This window comes from Ahaetulla prasina, chromosome 13 (genome assembly GCF_028640845.1).
Source record: "Ahaetulla prasina isolate Xishuangbanna chromosome 13, ASM2864084v1, whole genome shotgun sequence".
In the NCBI taxonomy this organism is placed as follows: domain Eukaryota; kingdom Metazoa; phylum Chordata; class Lepidosauria; order Squamata; family Colubridae; genus Ahaetulla; species Ahaetulla prasina.
In genome coordinates this window covers 17,587,329-17,609,211 of record NC_080551.1, presented here as the reverse complement: position 1 = coordinate 17,609,211, position 21,883 = coordinate 17,587,329, and the positions used below count along the sequence as shown (strand labels likewise).

Here is a 21,883-nt window from a genome sequence, read left to right as displayed (position 1 = left end):
AAGCAGAAAGAAATAGGAGCTGGCTGTTGAACTTGCCCAGAGAAAGGATTGAGATGTTTTCAGAGAATACTTGCAAAAAATTAAGTGAGGGGTCCTTAGTGCTCTCTGAGCTTTCTTGCAGGTGTTTCATTACCCCAACTAGGTAACATGATCAGTGCTAGTAAAAAATTAAGTATCAAAGATCCCCGAGCTTCCTTAAAAAAAGCTTCCTTAAGGGCCTCTGGTGGCTCAACAGACTAATGCAGTCAGTTATTAACACAGCTGCTTGCAATTACTGCAAGTTCAAGTCCCACCAGGCCCAAGGTTGACTCAGCCTTCCATCCTTTATAAGGTAGGTAGAATGAGGACCCAGATTGTTGGGGGCAATAAAAGTTGACTTTGTATATAATATACAAATGGATGAGACTATTGCTTAACACAATGTAAGCCGCCCTGAGTCTTTGGAGAAGGGCGGGATATAAATTCAAATTAAAAAAAATCAAAAGGATACACATTTTATATTAGAAGCTGAATTATTTGTGCCGCTGAAAAAGTGATTTCCTGCTATGTTTTTAAAACCCAGGAATAAGTTCTTCAAAAGGAGTGGTGCGGGTGGCCTAGAGGTGGAGCTCTCGCCTCACAATTAGGAGGCTATCAGTTTGATCCTAGGTGTAGAGGCAGGTATTTCTCTCTCTGGGCACAATGAGAATATATTTGCTGAACAAAACTCCGCATGGGCGACAGGAAGGGCATCCGGCCAGTAAACACTCCACTAGCTCCATTCAGTTGCCCAGACTCCACCTCGCAAGGGATTATGGGGTCATTAAAAGAAGATGAATAAGCTCTTCAAGATGCAGGTGAACTTCAAGATGCAGGTAATCAGCAAATAGCCCGAGCCTGTAAAGATGAAGTGAGGAAAGCTAAGGCTCACAATGAACAAAGGCTAGCGACAAAAGTAAAAAATAATAAAAAAAGCTTCTTCCAACATGTTAAAAACAAGAAAAAAGTCAAGGAAACAATTGGCCCATTGCTGGGAGAAAGTGGCAAGAAGATGACAAGCAACAGGGAGAAAGCAGATCTACTTAACTCATATTTTGCATCTGTCTTTACACAAAAGGAAAAAACAATCCAACCTATCAAAAACAGCACTACAAAAAACAGATTAGAAACACAAGTTAAAATAGGGAAGAAAATGGTAAGTGAACACCTGTCTACCTTAGACGAGTTCAAATCACCAGGACCGGATGGATTACACCCCAAGGTTCTGAAGGAACTGGCAGACGTGATCTCAGAACCACTGAACTATATCTTTCAAAGATCCTGGAGCACAGGGAGCTGCCAGAGGACTGGAAAAGAGCTGATGTAGTTCCCATCTTCAAAAAGGAAAAAACAGATCCAGGAAACTACAGACCTATCAGTCTGACCTCAATACCGGGAAGATTCTGGAAAAGATAATCAAGCAACGAATCACCGAACACCTAGAAGCAAACAAAGTAATAACCAAAAGCCAACATGGGTTTGTCAAAACAGATCATGCCAGACTAATCTTATCGCATTCTTTGACAAAATGACAAAATTAGTAGACCAGAGGAATGCTGTTGATATAATTTACTTGGACTTCAGTAAAGCATTTGATAAAGTAGACCATAACCTACTACTAGATAAAGTAGAAAATGTGGGTTAGACAGCACCACCACCAGATGGATTCGTAACTGGCTGACCAACCGCACTCAACGTGTAGTCCTCAACGGAACTACATCCACATGGAGGAAGTATGCAGTGGAGTACCCCAAGGCTCTGTTTTAGGCCCAGTACTCTTCAACATCTTCATCAATGACTTGGACGAGGGATAGATGGGGAACTCATCAAATTTGCAGATGACACCAAGCTGGCAGGAATAGCCAACACTCCAGAAGATAGGCTCAAGTTACAGAAAGATCTTGACAGACTTGAACATTGGGCGCTATCTAACAAAATGAATTCAACAGTGAAAAAGTAAGGTTCTACATTTAGGCCAAAAACAAAATGCACCAGTACCGTATATGTGGTACCTTGCTCAATAGTAGTACCTGTGAGAGGGATCTTGGAGTCCTAGTGGATAACCATCTAGATATGAGCCAGCAGTGTGCAGCAGCTGTTAAAAAGCCAACACAGTTCTGGGCTGCATAAACAGAGGATAGAATCAAGATCACGTGAAGTGCTAGTACCACTTTATAATGCCTTGGTAAGGCCACACTTGGAATATTGCATCCAGTTTTGGTCGCCACGATGTAAAAAGATGTTGAGACTCTAGAAAGAGTGCAGAGAAGAGCAACAAAGATGATTAGGGACTGGAGGATAAAACATATGAAGACCGGTTGCAGGAACTGGGTATGTCTAGTTTAACAAAAAGAAGGACTAGGGGAGACATGATAGCAGTGTTCCAATATCTCAGGGGCTGCCACAGAGAAGTGGGAGTTGGGCTGTTCTCCAGAGCACCTGAGGGTAGAACAAGAAGCAATGGGTGGAAACTGATCAAGGAAAGAAGCAACTTAGAACTAAGGAGAAATTTCCTGACAGTTAGAACAATTAATAAGTGGAACGACTTGCCTTCAGAAGTTGTGAATGCTCCAACACTGGAAATTTTTAAGAAAATGTTGGATAACCATCTGACTGAGATGGTGTAGGGTTTCCTGCCTGGGCAGGGGGTTGGACTAGAAGGCCTCCAAGGTCCCTTCCAACTCTGATGTTATGTTATGTTCTTCACAACCCTACCCCACCCAGTCTCTGTGAAACTACACTGGAGGCTCCCATTTGGGGGGACGGTAGAAACCTCAGCACACCTCTTTCTGTTCTTTCTCCCAAATGTTTTTGGAAAGTTTCACTTCGCTGTCAATACGCTGCTTTAGGTCGGCTTCTTTTTCCTTCTGCCACTGGCTCTTCATTCGTTCCATGGAATTCTTGTATGTTTCTTCTAGTTCCTTCCTCAGTTTGTTCAAAGAATCGTCCTTTTCCACCAGTAACTGTTAACGTTAAGAGGAGATCTTAGGACATCATTCAGATAAGAGGTTGTATTGATTAAAGAGCTAAAAAAGTGAAGACCTCTGGCAGTTCCCCTTATGGCACCAATTTCTTATTGCATATGTCAGGGTTGTCAAACTCAAAGCCCAGGGGCCGGATCCGGCCTGCGAGGTGCTTAGATCTGGCTTGCAGGGCCGCCTTGGAAACAGCAAAGGACCGGGCATGCGGTGCCTCTGCTAGCAAAAATGGAGCTCCATTTTAGATGGCAGAGGGTTTCAGGAGGCTGTTACAGCTGAAAACAGAGCTCGGGAGCCCTTTTTCATTGGCAGAGCGTTCAGGCCACCACAGGCACCCCTGACATAAGTAACGTTGAGCTGGCCATGCCCACCTTGGCCACGCCCACCCTAGCCCTCTGAGGTCAAACACAACCCTGATGCGGCCCTCAAATGAAAACGGGTTTGATACCCCTGGCATATGTTAACATACTACCTCTTACTCAAAAGCATTTCTTCATCCTATTGAAGTGGGATGTAGGATTACACTAGGAGCAGTGGTGGTGCAGTGGTTAGAATGCAGCATTGCAGGCTACAGCCTGGCGTTCGATCCTGACTGTCTCAAAAGTTCACTCAGCCTTCCAGCCTTCCGAGGTCAATTATTGCAGTAACAATGGCAACTGCACTTAAGACTTATATACCACTTCGCAGTGCTTTACAAGAACCCTCTTCTAAGCGGTTTATGAAGTCAGCACATTTCCCCCAACAATCTGGCTCTTCATTTTACCGATCTCAGAAGGATGGAAGGCTGAAATCAACCTTGGGACGGTCAGGATCGAACTCCAAGCTGTGGGCACAGCTTTCCTGCAAAAACTACATTCTAACCACTGAGCCACCAGGTGTTCTGTCTTGTCCGCTCTCACAGCAGCCGGGGCCTTCTTATCTGCTCCCGAACACGGAGGAATGTATGCCTCCCGGCCCCAGTCCTGGCTCCATGCCCAGACAAGCTGCAGAGGAGGGAGCATCCCCCGGCCCCAGCCCTGGCTCCATGCCCAGGCAAACGGAGCAGCTAGACCCCTCCCCCTCCTCCACAGCATGTGAGCCTGAGGAAAGTTTATTTCCAACAGCTGCTGATTGGAGTGACCCTCGCATCAGAAGACTGGATAGGCGGAGGCAACAGAAGGAAGGGAGGGGCAGGCCTTAATGAGTGCTGAGTCATGGAGCCACACCCCATGGCCTATATAAAGGATCTGCTTTCTGGCAGTCTCTGAGTCAGGCAAAGTCGAACTTATCTTGCTGAAGTCACTTACTGGTCTCCTGCCTGCTCTGAGGACTTTGCTAGGACTTTGGGCAGAGCTGCAGAGGCAAGCCTGATTCGGATTTCCCTGACCCGGCCGTCAGCGGAGGAGTGGGACATAACACCAGGGCTCCTAGTGTAATCATGCAGCCCACTAATTAGGGAGAGGTTTTAGTCCTGCTATTTTGCAGCCACTCTCTCTGCACTAAACCAAGGCTATTTGGGCCTCTACCTTTTCCTCCCTCTGCTGCTGCTCCTGTTCAAATGCTGCTTTCAGGATGGCGGCCTGCTCATCTTTCTCCTTGCAGACGGCGAGGTAACATTCTTTCACTACAATCATCTCTTTGTTCAGGTCATCGATGTCCAACCTAGAGAAAAGAAAAGAAAAAAACAAAACCATGACACGGAAGGAGCCGTCGTCAGGTCAAGAAACCTACACGAAGGATAAACTTATTTCAGATGTTTCCGTTTTAACTATTCAAATAAATTCATACTTTAACTGAGCGATGTTCTCTTCGTAAGCGCGGATGAGTTTTTCTTTCTCCGCGGCATGTTTTCCTGCAGTCTCCTCAAGGAGCTTTTTCTTTGTGTCTTCATAATGTTGCCGGTAGGTTCTTTCACACCTGGAGGAGGAAAGGGAAAAGCTTGATTTATTGCTTGGAAAAACATGATAGGTCCAGGGCCTAAAAATAAAGATTCCCCTCGCACAGATGTGCTAGTCGTTCCCCACTCTAGGGGGAGGTGCTCATCTCTATTTCAAAGCCGAAGAGCCAGAGCGGTCTGAAGACATCTCCATGGTCATGTGGCCGGCATGACTCAATGCCAAAGGCGCACAGAACGCTGTTACCTTCCCACCAAAGGTGGTCCCTATTTTTCTATTTGTCTTTTTTACGTGCTTTCGAACTGCTAGGTTGGCAGAAACTGGGACAAGTAACGGGAGCTCACCCCGTTACACAGCACTGGGGACTGAACCGCTGAACTGCACGACCTTTCTATCGACAAGCTCAGCTTCTTAGCCACTGTGTCCCATTTATACTGTCCCAGGACAGTATAAATGCAGCTTCACCGGCCGCATCCATCCGAAGTTCAAAGAACACAGTACATAAAAGATAAAGTGTATTACGATAAAGACACTGTCGTCCAGTCAACCAGCGAAAGCTCCCCAGAGGAGCTTCTGTTTTACCAGTTCTCAGAAAGCAATTCCAGGGCGCCAATCTAGTTTCCAAGGGAAACAATTATACAAGTCCAGAGCTATGACACAGAAACTACGACTCTTAACTTCATTTCCCATTAAGAACAAAGGAGATCACCAGAATTTCTTCTCAGGAGGAGCACAGTGGATGGGTTCGTTCCAGCTAAGAAGTAAGCCCATGTTGTGACCAAGGCCCAAGTAGTGATTACCAAACACAATTCAGTCCTCAACAAACTTATTTCACTAAAACAGCTGAGAATTAATTCATTCTCAGCTTAGTCCAAAACAAAATTCTTAATAACCAGTCCCTCGGCCTTATCACCAACCTTTAATGTCTTTGGCAACCTGCCAAAGGCTTTTCTTGGCAAAAACCCCACAAGAGACACTGACAAGAAGCAATGGAATCAATGTTGCTTTCCTACGAAGAACCGAAGCGCTTGTTGCTGTTCTTTTAAGTCTAATGGGAGGGGCCAATCATCTTCTGGCCTTACTCCTGAGTTGTCCTTTTTTCTTCAGCTGCTCTTCCCTTCTGGCAGCTCTTCTCATGCGTGCACTAGGAACAGGCTCCTCCTGTTCCTCTGCCTCTGTGCTGTCCGCCTCTGGAGGCTCTGGAGTCTGCGCATCGCTCCCAAATGGCCCTGGCCCCATCTCTGCCTCCGATGCAGAGCCCTCGTCCAGGCCTTCCCCTGACTCCAAGACTGGCCCATTGTCGTCCCCTCCTCACTGTCTGACTCTGTTGCCAGATCCACGGGCTGCTGGCGGACCACAACAGCCCAGCAAGCATCTTAGTTCCACAGAGGGTTTTAGAGGCCCTTTGAATTTGCACCCAGGAACCTATTGGCAATCATTGCAGAAGCTGTGTCACAAGAGCAACACAATCTTAGTGATTACAACAGTGATTTCCATTTCAATATTGGAGTGGCCGCCACAAAGAAGAGGAGGGGTCAACTTGTTTTCCAGAGCACCAGAAGGCAAGACAAGAAACAATGTACCTTGGGGTACTCCACTGCATACTTCCCTCCATGTAGATGCAGTTCCATTGGGAACTACACGTTAATACCTTCTGGATACACCTAGTAAATGCTTCCAATTACAGATGAATTTTAAGCCACAAAGACCATCATCATTTACATTATTTCCTCCATACAGAAAAACAGATGGTAATTTAAGATCAATAAAGGACACTCTATGTTGACTTCAACTTTTTCCCTCCCAAGTCACCTGCCAAGGGCTTCTTGTTTATCCCGATCAAAGTCATGGATCATCTGCCTCATTTGACTGCACAGGTCTTGATTTGCATTTTTTAGCTGCTCCTTCCCTTCCAGAAGTTCCTGAATACGTGCATTATGCCTCTGACGAAAGAGAAACAGTATTAAACCTGACCTCATATTTTATTCCTTTGAAACATATTTCCAGGCTGCTGCAATCAAGATTGTTTTTGGCAGCACGCAGAGTGTTAATGTGGCATTGCACTCAAAGTATTAATCTTTCTGGCTTTAAGAATTACATATTATGAACAACATTATCAGACCCTTGAGACAAGACAGAAAAATTCATAAGATTACTATCTAGGCTGTAGATGCAAAAAAAGAATGTCAGTGAAGAAAATAAGCAATTGTAAAAAAAAAAAATTCTTAGAAAATGCATTTCCCTTTGGGGAGTGTATAAAATGCCTCTTAAAACAAGTCATTGTTCATTCTAGGTGTGTTGAATAAAAATGGCCCTCCTCAACATCAGAGATAGCTCATGTTTTTTAAAAATGCTCCAGAACTAGAAGTTTTTAAGAAGAGATTGGACAACCATTTGTCTAAAACGGTATAGGATTTCCTGCCCGAGCAGGGGGTTGGACTAGAAGACCTCCAAGGTCCCCACAAACTCTGTTATTCTATTGGTTTTCCAAGGACTGTAATGAATGCCTTTCTACAAACAGGAATTTCTGTGCATAGAGGGCTGTCAAACTCCTGGCCCATGGACCACATGCTGGCCATGCCCCCGCCTGGTTTAGCAAAGGGGGGGAAAGTCCCGATTCATCACATGACGCAGCCATGATGACGTGAGTTTGACACCCCTTGCATAGAGGGGTGAACGTATCTTTTCTTTTATGTACACTGAGAGCGTATGCACCAAGACAAGTTCCTTGTGTGTCCAATCACACTTGGCCATTAAAAAATTCTATTCTATTCTATTCTATTCTATTCTATTCTATTCTATTCTATTCTATTCTATTCTATTCTATTCTATTCTACAGGATGCTACAATTTTCGTGAGAGGGACACTTGTGGTCTATCTTTATGAATTGTGGCTTTCTCTCGGTTTTCATTCCGCCTGAAGATGTCACGTGTTTAATGGTCCACCTGCTGCTCTTTAGCTTATAGAAAACCAATTAACCTTAAACAGATTTGTCTGATTTTATAAGACAAATCCTCTCGTTTTATCTTCCCTCCCAAATCGGATCACAGCATGGGAATATCTTATCCAATCAGAGACTAACGATACTTCATCCCGAGACATGAAAAAAAAGGTACCTCAATCTCCCGTTCCATTTCCTGGTTTTCCTTTTTGAGCCTCAGCATTTCATCGGAGGAACGACACTCTGTGGAATCAGATGGACCCTCCATGTTTTTCCCTTTGGCCTAATATAAAATAGAAGTTCAGAGAATGCTTTGTTAGTTCCTGGTTGAAATCGCTCCCTCGTCAGAAGGCATTTTATACAACCAAGAACCTATCTCAAAAATGTATACCGTCCCACTCCAATTTGTAGGAGATGGTAAAGATAAGATCGCATTAGGCTGTGTTAAACATTAGGCTTGTTTCTTTAACTATTTGGTGTAGAAGAAAGTTGGTGTTCAATGGAACGAGGCAAGGTTAATGGAGAACTGGGTAATAGGACAGTGCAATTGTATGTTTTGCTGCTGTGGTCCACCAGCAGCCTGCGGAGCTGGCAGCGGAGTCGGATAGTGAGAAGGCTGGGGAGGACGATGGGCCAGATCTGGAGTCTGGGGAAGGCCCGGATGAGGGCTCTGCATCAGAGGCCGAGATGGGGCTAGGGCCATCTGGGAGTGATGCGCGGACTCTGGGAGCCTCCAGAGGCGGACAGCAGAGGAGGCAGAGGCAGAAGAACAGGAGGAGCCTGTTTCTAGTGCATGCATGCAAAGAGCTGCCAGAAGGCAAGAGCAGCTAAAGCAAAAAGGACAACTCAGGAGTAAGGCCAGGAGATGATTGGCCCCTCCCATAAGGCTTAAAAGATCAGCAAGGGCTCTTGGGCTCTTTGTAGGAAAGCAACATTTGTTTCTTGTCAGTGTTTCTGAACTTCGTGGAGCTTTGCCAAAAAAAAGCCTTTGGCAGGGTGCCAAAGAAGACAAAGGTTTGTGAGGCGAAGGACTTTTTCTGAAGGACTTGTTTTGGAATTAATTTGGACTAAGCTGGGAATGAAGTAATTCTCAGCTGTTCTAATAAAATATGTTTGTTTAGGACTGATTGTGTCTGGTAATAACTACTTGGGCCTAGGTCACAACACTTGCTATGTGATCTATACTGCAATCTAATGCTATCTGATATAATCTACTCCAAATTCCTGTGAAGTTCACAGATGTATTCTCACTGTGCCTAGAGAGAACTATCTGCCTCTACCTAGAATCAAACTCACAACCTCCTGATTGTGAGGCGAGAGCTCCACCTCTAGGTCACTGCACAATTCAGGAATGAGTAGACAATGTTTACTACATTGCTCTCCAGATTCAAAAATGCTCCAATGATACAACAGACAAATAAGGATCTCTAAAGCTGAGTTGTTTCACCTCTAGGTCAATATGCCTTTACATCAGGGGTACAGGTTGGACCACAGTGGGCATTCAAGTGTAGTCAGCCATATCATACACTAGCCAACTAAGCCATCCATCCAAACTACAGCACTAAATAACTTAAATAACTAAATAATTTTATTTAAATAAGGATATCACATACACCTAAGGAAGCACAGGTTAGAACGCTGGGCTGATGATCAGCAGGCTCGTGTTCGAGACCCGTTGCTGCTACACGGTGGGTGAGCGCCCCTCAGAGGCTCCAGCTCCTGCTGACTCAGGAGCTGACTCAGGAGCTGGAGTTGTCGAAATCAAGTAGATAAATGGGTACCACTTTGGTGGCCAACTTCACAGGGATGCAAAAGGAGCCCCCAACTGGACGCCCCCCCCCAACAATGTTGATGTTACCAGCAAATCCTTTCACCACAGAAGCACTTCGGTGCTTCTGACATGGAAATATTAGTATCACGTACAGATCATAGCTACCCGTAGCTTGCCAAGGATGAAGAATTACAAGGAAAAACATACAATGTTTTAACAGGATGTCTGAAGCGTGCTCTAGCTTTCAAAGCACATTTCTCAAGGAAAAAAAAAAGAATGTTTATTCCTTACGTGATCTGTTGAGTGCTTGCTACTTCAATTATATCTTCTAATCCCTTGTCATCGTTCTTTTTCTTCCTACAAAAGCTATCCAAATTCCCTACTACAAGGCTGCTTTCTCTCAGTGAGTTTTCTAAGCTCTGAGTAAAAACTGTCTCCCTCCATCAGATCTCTGGCCTGAGAGTACTTATAAAACAAACAATTACTTACAAATTCACTTTTTTTTGACAGCAAACAAAGCAGCAATTTTGTTTCATCACTAATGTTTCTGGGGTCTTTTATTTAGATGTTAGAAACTTGTGGCTTAACTGAAATTCTCAGCAGTCTCATTCAGCCAAGCCAACAATGGGAGCTTTCTGGAGTTTGAAAGTCATCAACATCTGGAAGGCTTCAGGTTCTCTACAGTAATCTTTTCTTGGGGGATTTCTGCAGCAGCAGTTTATTCCGCTAACAGCCAACATCCTGTCCTCCAAATATTAATTCACAGTTCACGGCAATATTTCTTGTGTATTCCTTATCAAAACAAGTTGTCCACCCAATGCATTCCGAAGTTGTGGTGAAACTTGTATTTTGATCAAAGCTACCCCTGGGGGAAACTGAGGCAAGGTCAGTCAGAACTAAGCTATGCAACTATGAGAAAAATGATTAGGTTGAGTAAATGAGAAATATCACCCAATCTGGCCAGTAAGAAAAATTTCTAGTAATTCCAATTCACCACAATCACTGCATTTTGTCCAATAAATTAAAAAAAAACCCAGAGTTAAAGTGTTAACTTTTTAAATGTCTATATGGAAGAGAGAGAACAGGTAATCTTCATTACGGTCACTAAGAGCCACTTTCATAAAATAGAAAACGATATTCATATTGAAGTTATTGACATACAAAATAAGTAACGCCTCTGACATACATTTGATTTTACCAGCTGCTGCTTCAGTTCTTGTATGGTCTTGTGACAATCTTCAAGGTCATTTTGCAGTCGAGAAATCCGGCTCCTCTTCGTTTTGTTACTGCTCAACAACCGCTCCATTTCAACCTTCAGCTCTAAAATTATTTCATCTTTAGAAAGTCCTTTATCTGTTTCTTTATTCAACGAACAACTGTCAAGTATTAAAGATAAGAGAGGTGAGAAGTGAAATCAGATAGGAGATTATATTAAAAATTCTGAACTGCATAAAATTACTACCTAAGGTTGCACATAATGTCGGCTGGCGGCCCCCAGGGGAAGGGCCTTCTCTGTTGGAGCTCCTACGCTTTGGAATGAACTTCCCCCTGGTTTACGTCAAGTGCCTGATCTTCGGACTTTTCGCCGTGAGCTGAAAACGCACCTATTTATTCAAGCGGGACTGGCTTAGAAGTTTTACTAATTTTAACTGGGGTTATTTATATTTTAGTATTTTAAATCGTTTTAAATTCTGGCCATTTTGTATTATGTTTTGTTTTAGTTTTGTTTTAAAGTGTATATTGTTGATTTTTTATCTGGCTGTACACCGCCCTGAGTCCTTCGGGAGAAGGGCAGTATAAAAATCGAATAAAATAAATAAATAAAATAAATAAGCTACCCCGAATTAAAAATTCTATTGTTATTATTTGCTTTTCAGCCACACTGAAATCTAACTGTATTTACACAATGCATTCATCCACTGCAGAAAAATTACAGTGCTCTGGCTTTCGGATATCAATGATTTTCATCTGCTATGTGAATTGTATTGTATTGTATTGCATTGCAGGGTTTTTTTAAAAAAAGAAAAAAAACAATCAAAGCAACAATGTCTTAACATGACATGTAAAGCAGGTCATAACGGGCTTGTTCACTTGTGTGAACCCGAACAATTATGTTTGAAGAAATCATGGTTAAGCATGGAGATGGGGGCAGTTATGTTTTATTTTGATCTAGAACTATTCTTAAATGAAAAGATAAAGGTTTCCCTGTCAACCATGTCCATGTTGCTCATCTCCCTTTCTTGCCTGAGAGAGCCAGCGTTGTCCAAAGACATTTTCTGTGGTCATGTGGCCAGCATGGCTATATGCCAAAGGCACACAGAATGATATTACCTTCCCACCGAAGTGGTACCTATTAATCTACTTGCATTTGCATGCTTTTCAACTGCTTAGGTGGGCAGGAGCTGGAGCAAGGAATAGGAACTCATCCCGTTGCGCGGAGCTCAGGTCTCAAACCCGGGCTGACAGCTCTCCAAATTATTATGTTAATTCATTCCATGGTGCTTGCAGGAAGTTCTGAAAGGTAGCTTATAATTATTTTTTTTAAACCAACACCTGAAGTGGCATGCTACTGGATGCTAAAAGCTTAAGAGAACACAACATACTGAAGCTATGTTATAAAGAGAATATGCGTACCAAAATGCCTCCCATTTTGTTTCTTGAAGGAGAAAGTTCCCATGTAAAATTATTTTAGCCTAAGGGGGAGGGTGATTTTACATTATTTGCAAATGTAACAATTGGAAGAAGTTGAGAAAATGGAGAAATATCCCCTGTGAAAGTTCCTTAATGCCTATTTTGTTTTAAATGACAACGGCATTAATCTGTGATTACCTCTGTAATCTTGTCTTCTTATTGATTTGCTTAATGCCCAAATCTACGTAGGAATCCGTTAATTCCACATTCAGATTTCCACCTGGATCGTTAAGAAACACACCATGTTTTGCGGCTGATTCATATAGAACAATTTCTTCTTTTAGCTCCTTTATCTCTTCCTATAAAAAGGGATACTCCGTTAGAGTCAGATAAACTGGAAGTAAACTCAATCTCATTTTGAGCACTATGGAACAAAACTACTTTCCATAGATTTATATTCTCCAATGGAAGCATTTCTGATATAGCACTTTTAATTTTATACTGATCCACATGAATTCTTTCCTACGATATTTAAGAAAAGAAAAAAATATGAACCTGAAGAGCTTTGTTCATTTCATTGCCTAACAACTGTGCAGACTGAGCTTGTTGAAGTTGCAGACGTAGTTGATTTGTCTCCGTTACTAAGCCTGAAAGGAATAAGAATGGATTTATGAACATAAGCTAAGAAATATTTTAAGAGAAAAAGATACAGGCTCAATTGAAACAGCCCATTTTCACTCATTTAAACCATGCTCTAGGTCAGCAGTCACCAACTGGTGGTCCGTGGACCACTGGTGGTCCGTGAGAAAAATTTTGGTGGTCCCCAGAAAAAATATTTGCATTTTTTATATTGCACTAAATCAGGGGTCCTCAAACTACGGCCCCTGGGATGGATATGTGCAAAAAATGTTTGTGTTGCTCCAGAGTCTCCTCCTTCGGGGTCTTTTTGTGTGGGTCAGAGGGGGACAGAAATTCCGACGTTGGGGTCTGCTTCAGCCTCCTGGTATGGGGCTTTGGGCGAAGAGCCGGAGGGCCTTGTTCCAGTGGGACTTCATCATGGCCTGGAACTGGCTGACCATCTCAACCCACTGAGCCACCAGGTGCCAGTATCTGGCCTTGCACTCCCGCAGGTCTTCCCTCTGCTTGGAAAGCCTATGCTCCTAGTCCTCAGTGAGGTGCTTCTGCTGAGCCTCCTTCTCAGTCAGATCCAATTTGAACTGGACCAGCTGTTTTGCCAACTCTTTCTCGTGGTGGCTGCTTAGCTCCAGCAACTGCTTCCCGTTGAGGCCCAAAAGAGCCCTGACGGGCGGGCAGGCAAGTAGCAGCAAGTAGAGGCAGCCGGTCATTAGGCAGAACTCGTATTAGTGGTCCACGGGATTTAAAATTATAAATTTAGTGGTCCCTGAGATCCGAAAGGTTGGTGACCCCTGCTCTAGGTTCAAGGGAAGTATAGGAATATTGTAGTTATATGGTGGAAAGAGTCAGCTCGGAACTGTTTTGTTTCTAGCCCTTAGAACTGTGTAATTTCATTTTAGCTTGTCTCCTATATTAAAATTAAAATAATGACAGAGAAGTAGGTCAAGTATATTTGCTTTTCTTTAGCACATGCAAAGCTAAAGGAAACTAAGCAAGGCTGCCTTGATAGAATGGAGGATTAAAAATAAAAGAAGATGATGTCTAATTACAGTAGTGGCCAAAATTGTGGAAACCTTTTGGGAAAAGTGTATTTTTGAGGTTTGATGGCTAATAAGACCACTTTTGTTTGGAGCTTCAAGATAATCCTATTCCACTGCTGGAATGGCCTGGGAATAGTCCACACCTTAACCCAATTGAAAATCTATGGAGCCGACTAAAGAAACTTGTTAGTCAGAAGCAACCCAGCAATAAAACCCAATTAATAGAAGCCACCATTCAATCTTGGTTTCACATTGTAACAGCGGCAGAACTAAAATACTTGGTTCATTCTATGGGAAGCCTTTGTAAGGCCGTAATTCATGCTAAAGGTTACCCAACTAAGTATTAACTGACATGGTGATCATTTTTGTATATCTTGTTTTTTTTCTATGGTGATAATTTTCGTATAGCTCATTTTTTACTATCTGTTTCACTTTTCTTCTTTATACTGTAACTGCTATTCAAATAGCATATCCTTCATAAAAGTTATGGCATTACATTCTTGATTAAATTATCTTTCCATTGATTTATAATTTTATGGTATTTATTTATTATTATTTATTTATTTATTTGATCATATTTATATACCGCCCTATCTCCCGAAGGACTCAGGGCGGTTTACAGGCACTTAAAAACACATAAATACAATATAAAAGCAATTAAAAAACTTATTCTAAAAGCCCGATAATTAAAAAATATAGACATAAAACCCAATTTAAAACCCATAAATTTAAAATCTAACTCAGTCCTGCGCAATTAAATAAGTATGTTTTAAGCCCGCGGCGGAAGGTCCGAAGGTCAGAAAGCTGACGAAGTCCGGGGGGTAGTTCGTTCCAGAGGGTGGGAGCCCCCACAGAGAAGGCCCTTCCCCTGGGCGTCGCCAGACGACATTGCCTCGCTGACGGCACCCTGAGGAGTCCCTCTCTATGAGAGCGCACGGGTCGGTGAGAGGTATTCGGTAGCAGTAGGCGGTCCCGTAAATAACCCGGCCCTATGCCATGGAGCAATTTAAAGGTGGTCACCAAAACCTTGAAGCGCACCCGGAAGGCCACAGGTAGCCAGTGCAGTCTGCGCAGGATAGGTGTTATGCGGGAGCCACGGGGGGCTCCATCATGGTACTACCCTGTTTTCCCCAAAGTAAGACATCATCTGATAATAAGCCCAATTGGGCTAAGGCCAAACGCTTATTTCAGGGTTCAAAAAAATATAAGGCAGGGTCTTATTTTCGGGGAAACACGGTACTCCAAAAAAAAAGTGATGTTATTAGCTATTTTTAAAAAATACACTTTTCCCAAAAGGTTTCCACAATTTTGGCCACTACTGTATACACTTCCACCTTAAATATCCTTCGGAGAAGCATTGCATGCTATTTCTTAGCCAGCAGGGTTTTTTTAAAAACAAAACAAACTCTGGATTGGTAGGGAATGGTATTTGAGTACCATTCTGTGAAATTCGTCACTGCTTATTCACTTTATTATGCAAGACTAATTTCAGAAGAAGTTTGAAATTGCAACTTCCATTCTTCCCTTCCTAACATGAGGCATCTGGAGCCATTAGATTTTCAGCAGCTGCTATTAAAATGTCATTTTAAGCCAGAGGGAGGGAACTATGGCCCTTTTATGACTTGTGGACGTCAACTCTCAGCCAGAGCATGGCTAGCTCAGGAATTCTGGGAGCTGAAGTCCACAAGTCATGAAAAGGCCATAGTTCCCCACTCCTTTTTTAAGTAAACACACACAAAAGTAGAATGCTGCGTTTGACATGTTAGTTATCTAAGGAAACTTAAGAACTGAGATTAAACTAAACTTTCAGTGATGACTACTGCAAAGGTGACGATTCAAATATAGTTGAGGATGTATCTTTTTTAAAAAAGCAAAAAGAACACACCTGTTTGTAATAAATTTGCACACTGGTTTTGGCTTTCTTCTAGACTTTTTGAGAGACGATTTATTATTTCGTTTTTTTCTAATTTACTTCCTTCAAGAGTTCTTTCAAGCTGTTTCACATGCTCCTTCAGATGGCAACAAATTTCTATCTGATAAAAGATGGAGCACAACGTATAAGCCTTCGTATATTTCACTTACATATTCATCCAATAAACTTTACTATTCATTTTTACTTCCCTAATGTTTATATGACGTCTAGCAAAAAGTTTGTTCCGTTGACGTCTATTTTTCTGTAGCAACCAGAACTCAGAAAAGCTACATAGCCCTGTAGAAAATGTTCAGGTCCCAAATCACAAATAAGGTATATCTAGAAATAAAAGTATTAATTTATTGTCTATATTATAAAATATGTTTAAATTAGGAATATAACAGGGAGCCAAAGATATTTTAGAGGCCTTTTTTTCAGTCTTTAAAATAGACAAGCAGACATTTCACTCTGATATTTGCTCTTACTTTACTCCTGCTCGTTCTGAAATAAAGCATAATACAGGTAGTCCTTGACTTACGACCACAAGTGAGCCCAATATTTCTGTCCTGCTAAGCAAGACAGTTGTTAAGTGAGTTTTGGTCCATTTTATGGCCTTTCTTGCCACAATTGTTAAGTGAATTGCTGCAGCTGGTTAAGTTAGTAACTGTTTGTTAAGTGAACCTGCCTTCCCCATTGACTTGGCTTGTCAGAAGGTCATAAAAGGGGATCACATGACCCCGGGACACTACAACTGTTATACATATGAGCCAGTTGCTAAGTGTCTGAATTCTGATCATGTGTCCATGGGAATGCTTTAATGGCCGTTAAGGGGTTAAAACAGCCAGAAGTCACTTTTTGCAGTTCCATTGTGCCATGTCATAAGTCAAGGGCTACCTGAATTAACAAATGAAGATTTGGGGCTATGAAGCTTATTGAGCACAGCAAACCAAGTTCCGTAAAGTGAATGCGTTATGACCTGCTCCTGGAGGGATGCATTCTTCACATCGAGTTTCTGTTGCAAAGAGGAAGCCTGCTCTTCCAGTTTCTGGTTGAGCGCGGCAACGATAGCCTCGTGTTGCTCCCTTGCACGCTGAAGAGCGTCAGAACGGCGAAGTTCCAAGAGCTGCTGCTGCATACTTTCCATGGCGACTTCTGCCACTTTGGATTGTTTGATCAGCTGCAACAAAATAATGCAACGTCAATAGCACTTAAAGACTTACATACCGCTTCATGGTGCTTTTGCAGCCCTCTCTAAGTGGTTTAAAGAGTCAGAATATTTGCCCCCAACAGTCTGGGTCCTCATTTTACCCACCTCGAGTCAACCTTGAGCCTGGTGAAATTCAAACTGCCAAAATAAAGGCAGACAGCAAACAGCAGAAGGACCCTGCAGTACTGCACTCTAACCACTGTGGCTTGATGCTAGGTTTTGAAATTTCCTACAATGTATTTCCTATAAATAAAGCTCCTTTCTATAATCCTTATGAAATGTGCTTCAGTAATTTCTCAGTCCAGATTCTTGCTTCCAGGAAATGTACATCCTCAATAGCAATAGCATTTAAGACTTATATACCACTTCATGGTGCTTTACTACCTACTCTAAGCAGTTTACAGAGTCGGTGTATTGCCCCCAACAATCTGAGTCGTCATTTTACCAACCTTGGAAGGATGAAAGGCTGAGTCAACTTTGAGCTGGTGAGAACCGAACTGGTGACAGTTGGCAGAATTGGCCTGCAGCACTGCATTCTAACCACTGCGCCACCATGGCTCATAAAGATATGGGATTTAATTCAAAATGGAAACCCGGGCGCCTTTAACATAATATAAGCAAACTCTTACTGTACAATCAATATAAAGATGATATTACTAGAACTACAGTGATAAATACATTAGTGGCAAATCTCTTTTCCAGCATGCTGAGAAAAAGGACTCGAAGGAAAAACAATGTCTAACAACATGTCCTCACACAGCGATATATATTGTCTTTACTCCAATTTGGCTGTAGGTCAAGCATTGTTGGGGGAGAAATGTACTCAACTATATTACAGCAACCTCAGAGTTTGAATACAATTAAGCTCACCTGTCATGAATGTTAAGGTTAAGCATGGTTTGCTGCCTGGGCAACACTCCAAGGTATAAACAATGGTTTGCTAACCACAATAGCTATGTTCCTAACAAGGTGCTGAGTTCATAAACAAGCCACATAATACCTTAACTCAATGCATGTTGGTTTTCCAATTTCCAATAATTTCATCTCCGTGTTCAGGTTTACAGAAGACAGAATGTACTCTTTGGTTTGCTTGAGGAATAAATGCTCTGCACGTAGCGTTTTTGCCCTTTTACTGTTTCAAGTAACCCCCTAAATGAATTATTTAGCAAGCAGTTTCAAATCCCTTGCATGATCATAAACATTACCCTACCTGCTCCTCGTTAGCTGTCAGAGTCTGAATTTGGCTTTCGAGAGCTTTTATTTGGCCTTCAAGTTGAACTTCCCTTTCCTTGCTATTTTGGTAGAGCTTTTGACTTTCTTGGAGGCTAAGATACATGCCATCCTTTTCATCTTTAAAAAAGAAAAAAAAAGCATTTAAATTACTGTTCAGTTACCTTTTAACATCTGCACCATACCCTTTTCGGGGGCGGGGAGGGGGTGGGAAACCCCCTAAAATAGAAGACTATACAAAATAGCACCTATTTCAGAATTCTGAGATTTTAATCTCAAATTTATGGCATTTTAGAAAATGTTATTATTTATTACCCCAAATAGTTGGTGAATTAAGTTTGAAGAAATGTTCCACATATAACAAACAAGCTAGCATCTTTAATCCAGAAAGTTATCAGTACTCAAGCAAGCGCCCCTAAGATTTAATTTAGGAGGCAATTCCCCCAAATTACCAGAGGTTATTGCACTGTGGATCGTACAACGTAGCACGTTCAATCACTGGGGTGGGCTGGGGTGTCCTATTATGCATTGTTTTTGAAAAAATACCAACTGTGCAACCACTTGTCTTAAATTTAGCATAAGCAGGGAGGAAGGCTTACTTATTTCTCTCAAGATTTGCTACATTTCAAACATTGTTTCTCATCAATTAACAATTAACAAGAAAACTTAAGTGGGTTTAAGATAAGAAAGGCCGTTAACAAGTGGGTTTAATTTTAACAAAATTAAGTGAAGGAAACGGGAAGCATCCTGTATCTGTTCTGGATTAGGGTCTCCTGCTTGAGCAGGGGGATGGACTAGAAACCTCCAAGGACCCATCCAACTGTTATTCTGTTAATACATCATACAACAGACATTGATATAGCCCAGGTATACTTCTGCAAGCTCATCTTTTGGACATATTTACCTTTCATAATTGCAAGCTGATGGGACAGGTACCTAATCTGCTGTGCTCTTTCTTCCAGCTGGTTATTAAGTTCTCCTAAAGTTCTTTCTTTTGCTTTATTCAGAACCTGCAGCTGAAGAATCTGCATGTTGTCTGAAGAACCTGCAACTCACATTAAGTTTCACGCATATCAGGCATACAATATACACAGTTTTCTCAACCAAATGCACAATTCAATAAAATCGCCCAAGGGCAAGAATTTCTTCTTGTCAGAAATACATAAGTCTTGTTGGACAAACTTTGCTAGATATCGTATTTTTCGGACTATAAGACGCACTTCCCTCCACACACCCCCCCAAAAAAGTAGGTGGAAATGTCTGTGCGAACAGGACCAAATATGGGCCCATTTCTGGCCTCCCAAACCTTCCGCACATCCCGTTTTTGCCCTCCCTGGCCCCCAGAAGCACACTGCAGGTCAAAAACGGGCCCATTTTTTGTGAAAACGGGATGTGCGGAGGGTTCAGGAGGCCAAAAATGGGCCCGTTTTTGGCCTGCAAAGTGCTTCTGGGGGCCAGGGAGGGCAAAAACGGGACGCGCGGAAGCAAAAAACTATTTTTTTTCTTGTTTTCCTCCTCTAAATCTACTTGCGTCTTATAGTCCGAAAAATACAGTACTTCTTTTAAATTATATACTGTGGTTTACTTAGGTAGCAGAAAAGTGAGAAATTCAGTTATTTATTCCAGGTTAGAGACTCAAAGCATTACAAGTTGTTGGCAATTTGGTGCTTGGAAAAACAGGTTGCTGAGTCTTTCTCGTGAAAAGCCTTTTTACCAGACTGATAAAAGAGGTAAAAAAATATCAATTACCTGATTCAACAACAACAACAACAACAAAAAACAACCAGGATTCAACTAGCATCAACAGGTATAATAAAAAGCATATATACTTACTTTCACCAGTACCCAGAAATTCTTGTTGCATTTCTTCAAATGCTTCTGCCTCTGATGAAATAGGGGCTGCTTTTTGAACATTCTTCTGGTAGGGTTTATACACAACTTTGTAAGGCTCCAAAGACTGGCTGTTGGTTTCTGAACCACCATACTGCAACTTTAACAACACAATTTATAAGTGCTATGTACTTATAATAATAATAATAACAGAGTTGAAAGGGACCTTGGAGGTCTTCTAGTCCAACTCCCTGCCCAGGCAGGAAATCCTACACCTTTTCAGACAAATGGTTATCCAACATTTTCTTAAAAATTTCCAGTGAGTTGTTCCATTGATTAATTGTTCTGTCAGGAAATTTCTCCTTAGTTCTAAGTTGCTTCTCTCCTTGATTAGTTTCCACCCATTGCTTCTTGTTTAGTTTTAATTATGAAGTGCCAATAGATTATGTGCCATTTATTTGTTATGAAATTTATTTGTCGCCTATCTCGTGTCATTTGATTCTGTCAGTATCATTTCCTAGTGACTGCATATTTATTTTCTCCACAATGCCCGTAGTAAAAACAGATGAGTTCAAATAGGACGCCCGAGCGGCTCATTAATCATTCTGCAGAAAATGAAAACATTTTTCTGCATAGCAAGACAAGCTACTAAAGTCAGAGATTTTTATTTAAGAAAGTTTATGAAGCCCACTGGGGCCTACAATCGTTCTTGGAGATAAGTATGACACCAGAAGGTACAGCATGTCAGTTTCCTATTTTTAAAATTACATTATAAAAAAGAAACAAAAACCTGAGGCGAACAACCTGGTAATTAAAAGATGAAGTATCAACAGGAACAACAGGATTTCAAGCCCTACCCAAGCTACATCAGGATGCGTTCTTTCTCAAACGAGCTCTAATTTTGTATTCAAAAGTCGTGAATGAACCACGCAGAAGTTATCATTCCATTTCAGTTTCATTCCGGAACGCCGTTAATTGTTAAAATATGAAAACGGGATGTGCGGAGGGTTCAGGAGGCCAAAAATGGGCCCGTTTTTGGCCTGCAAAGTGCTTCTGGGGGCCAGGGAGGGCAAAAACGGGACGCGCGGAAGCAAAAAACTATTTTTTTTCTTGTTTTCCTCCTCTAAATCTACTTGCGTCTTATAGTCCGAAAAATACAGTACTTCTTTTAAATTATATACTGTGGTTTACTTAGGTAGCAGAAAAGTGAGAAATTCAGTTATTTATTCCAGGTTAGAGACTCAAAGCATTACAAGTTGTTGGCAATTTGGTGCTTGGAAAAATAGGCTGCTGAGTCTTTCTCGTGAAAAGCCTTTTTACCAGACTGATAAAAGAGGTAAAAAAATATCAATTACCTGATTCAACAACAACAACAACAAAAACAAACAAACCAGGATTCAACTAGCATCAACAGATATAATAAAAAGCATATATACTTACTTTCACCAGTACCCAGAAATTCTTGTTGCATTTCTTCAAATGCTTCCTCTGATGAAATAGGGGCTGCTTTTTGAACATTCTTCTGGTAGGGTTTATACACAACTTTGTAAGGCTCCAAAGACTGGCTGTTGGTTTCTGAACCACCATACTGCAACTTTAACAACACAATTTATAAGTGCTATGTACTTATAATAATAATAATAACAGAGTTGGAAGGGACCTTGGAGGTCTTCTAGTCCAACTCCCTGCCCAGGCAGGAAACCCTACACCACTTCAGACAAATGGTTATCCATTTTCTTAAAAATTTCCAGTGAGTTGTTCCATTGATTAATTGTTCTAACTGTCAGGAAATTTCTCCTTAGTTCTAAGTTGCTT

The 21,883-nt window shown here is 41.7% G+C and overlaps 1 protein-coding gene across 3 annotated transcripts in view; it reads right to left on the bottom strand.

The window, feature by feature from the left end:
- CEP152 (centrosomal protein 152) overlaps positions 1 to 21,883 on the bottom strand; it is a 41,999-nt gene that overhangs the window by 11,965 nt on the left and 8,151 nt on the right. For 2 of the 3 annotated variants that reach the window (XM_058156637.1, XM_058156639.1), the window contains exons 6-18: positions 21,509 to 21,662; positions 19,143 to 19,283; positions 18,219 to 18,358; positions 16,778 to 16,978; positions 15,775 to 15,922; positions 12,769 to 12,860; positions 12,412 to 12,572; positions 10,769 to 10,958; positions 7,987 to 8,094; positions 6,683 to 6,813; positions 4,764 to 4,892; positions 4,502 to 4,637; positions 2,802 to 2,981 (exon numbers count right to left, since the gene is read on the bottom strand). In XM_058156637.1, coding sequence (XP_058012620.1) covers positions 2,802 to 2,981; positions 4,502 to 4,637; positions 4,764 to 4,892; positions 6,683 to 6,813; positions 7,987 to 8,094; positions 10,769 to 10,958; positions 12,412 to 12,572; positions 12,769 to 12,860; positions 15,775 to 15,922; positions 16,778 to 16,978; positions 18,219 to 18,358; positions 19,143 to 19,283; positions 21,509 to 21,662 — 1,911 coding nt within the window. The remainder of the gene's footprint in view (positions 1 to 2,801; positions 2,982 to 4,501; positions 4,638 to 4,763; positions 4,893 to 6,682; positions 6,814 to 7,986; positions 8,095 to 10,768; positions 10,959 to 12,411; positions 12,573 to 12,768; positions 12,861 to 15,774; positions 15,923 to 16,777; positions 16,979 to 18,218; positions 18,359 to 19,142; positions 19,284 to 21,508; positions 21,663 to 21,883) is intronic. The other variant, XM_058156638.1, reaches the window with a different exon arrangement.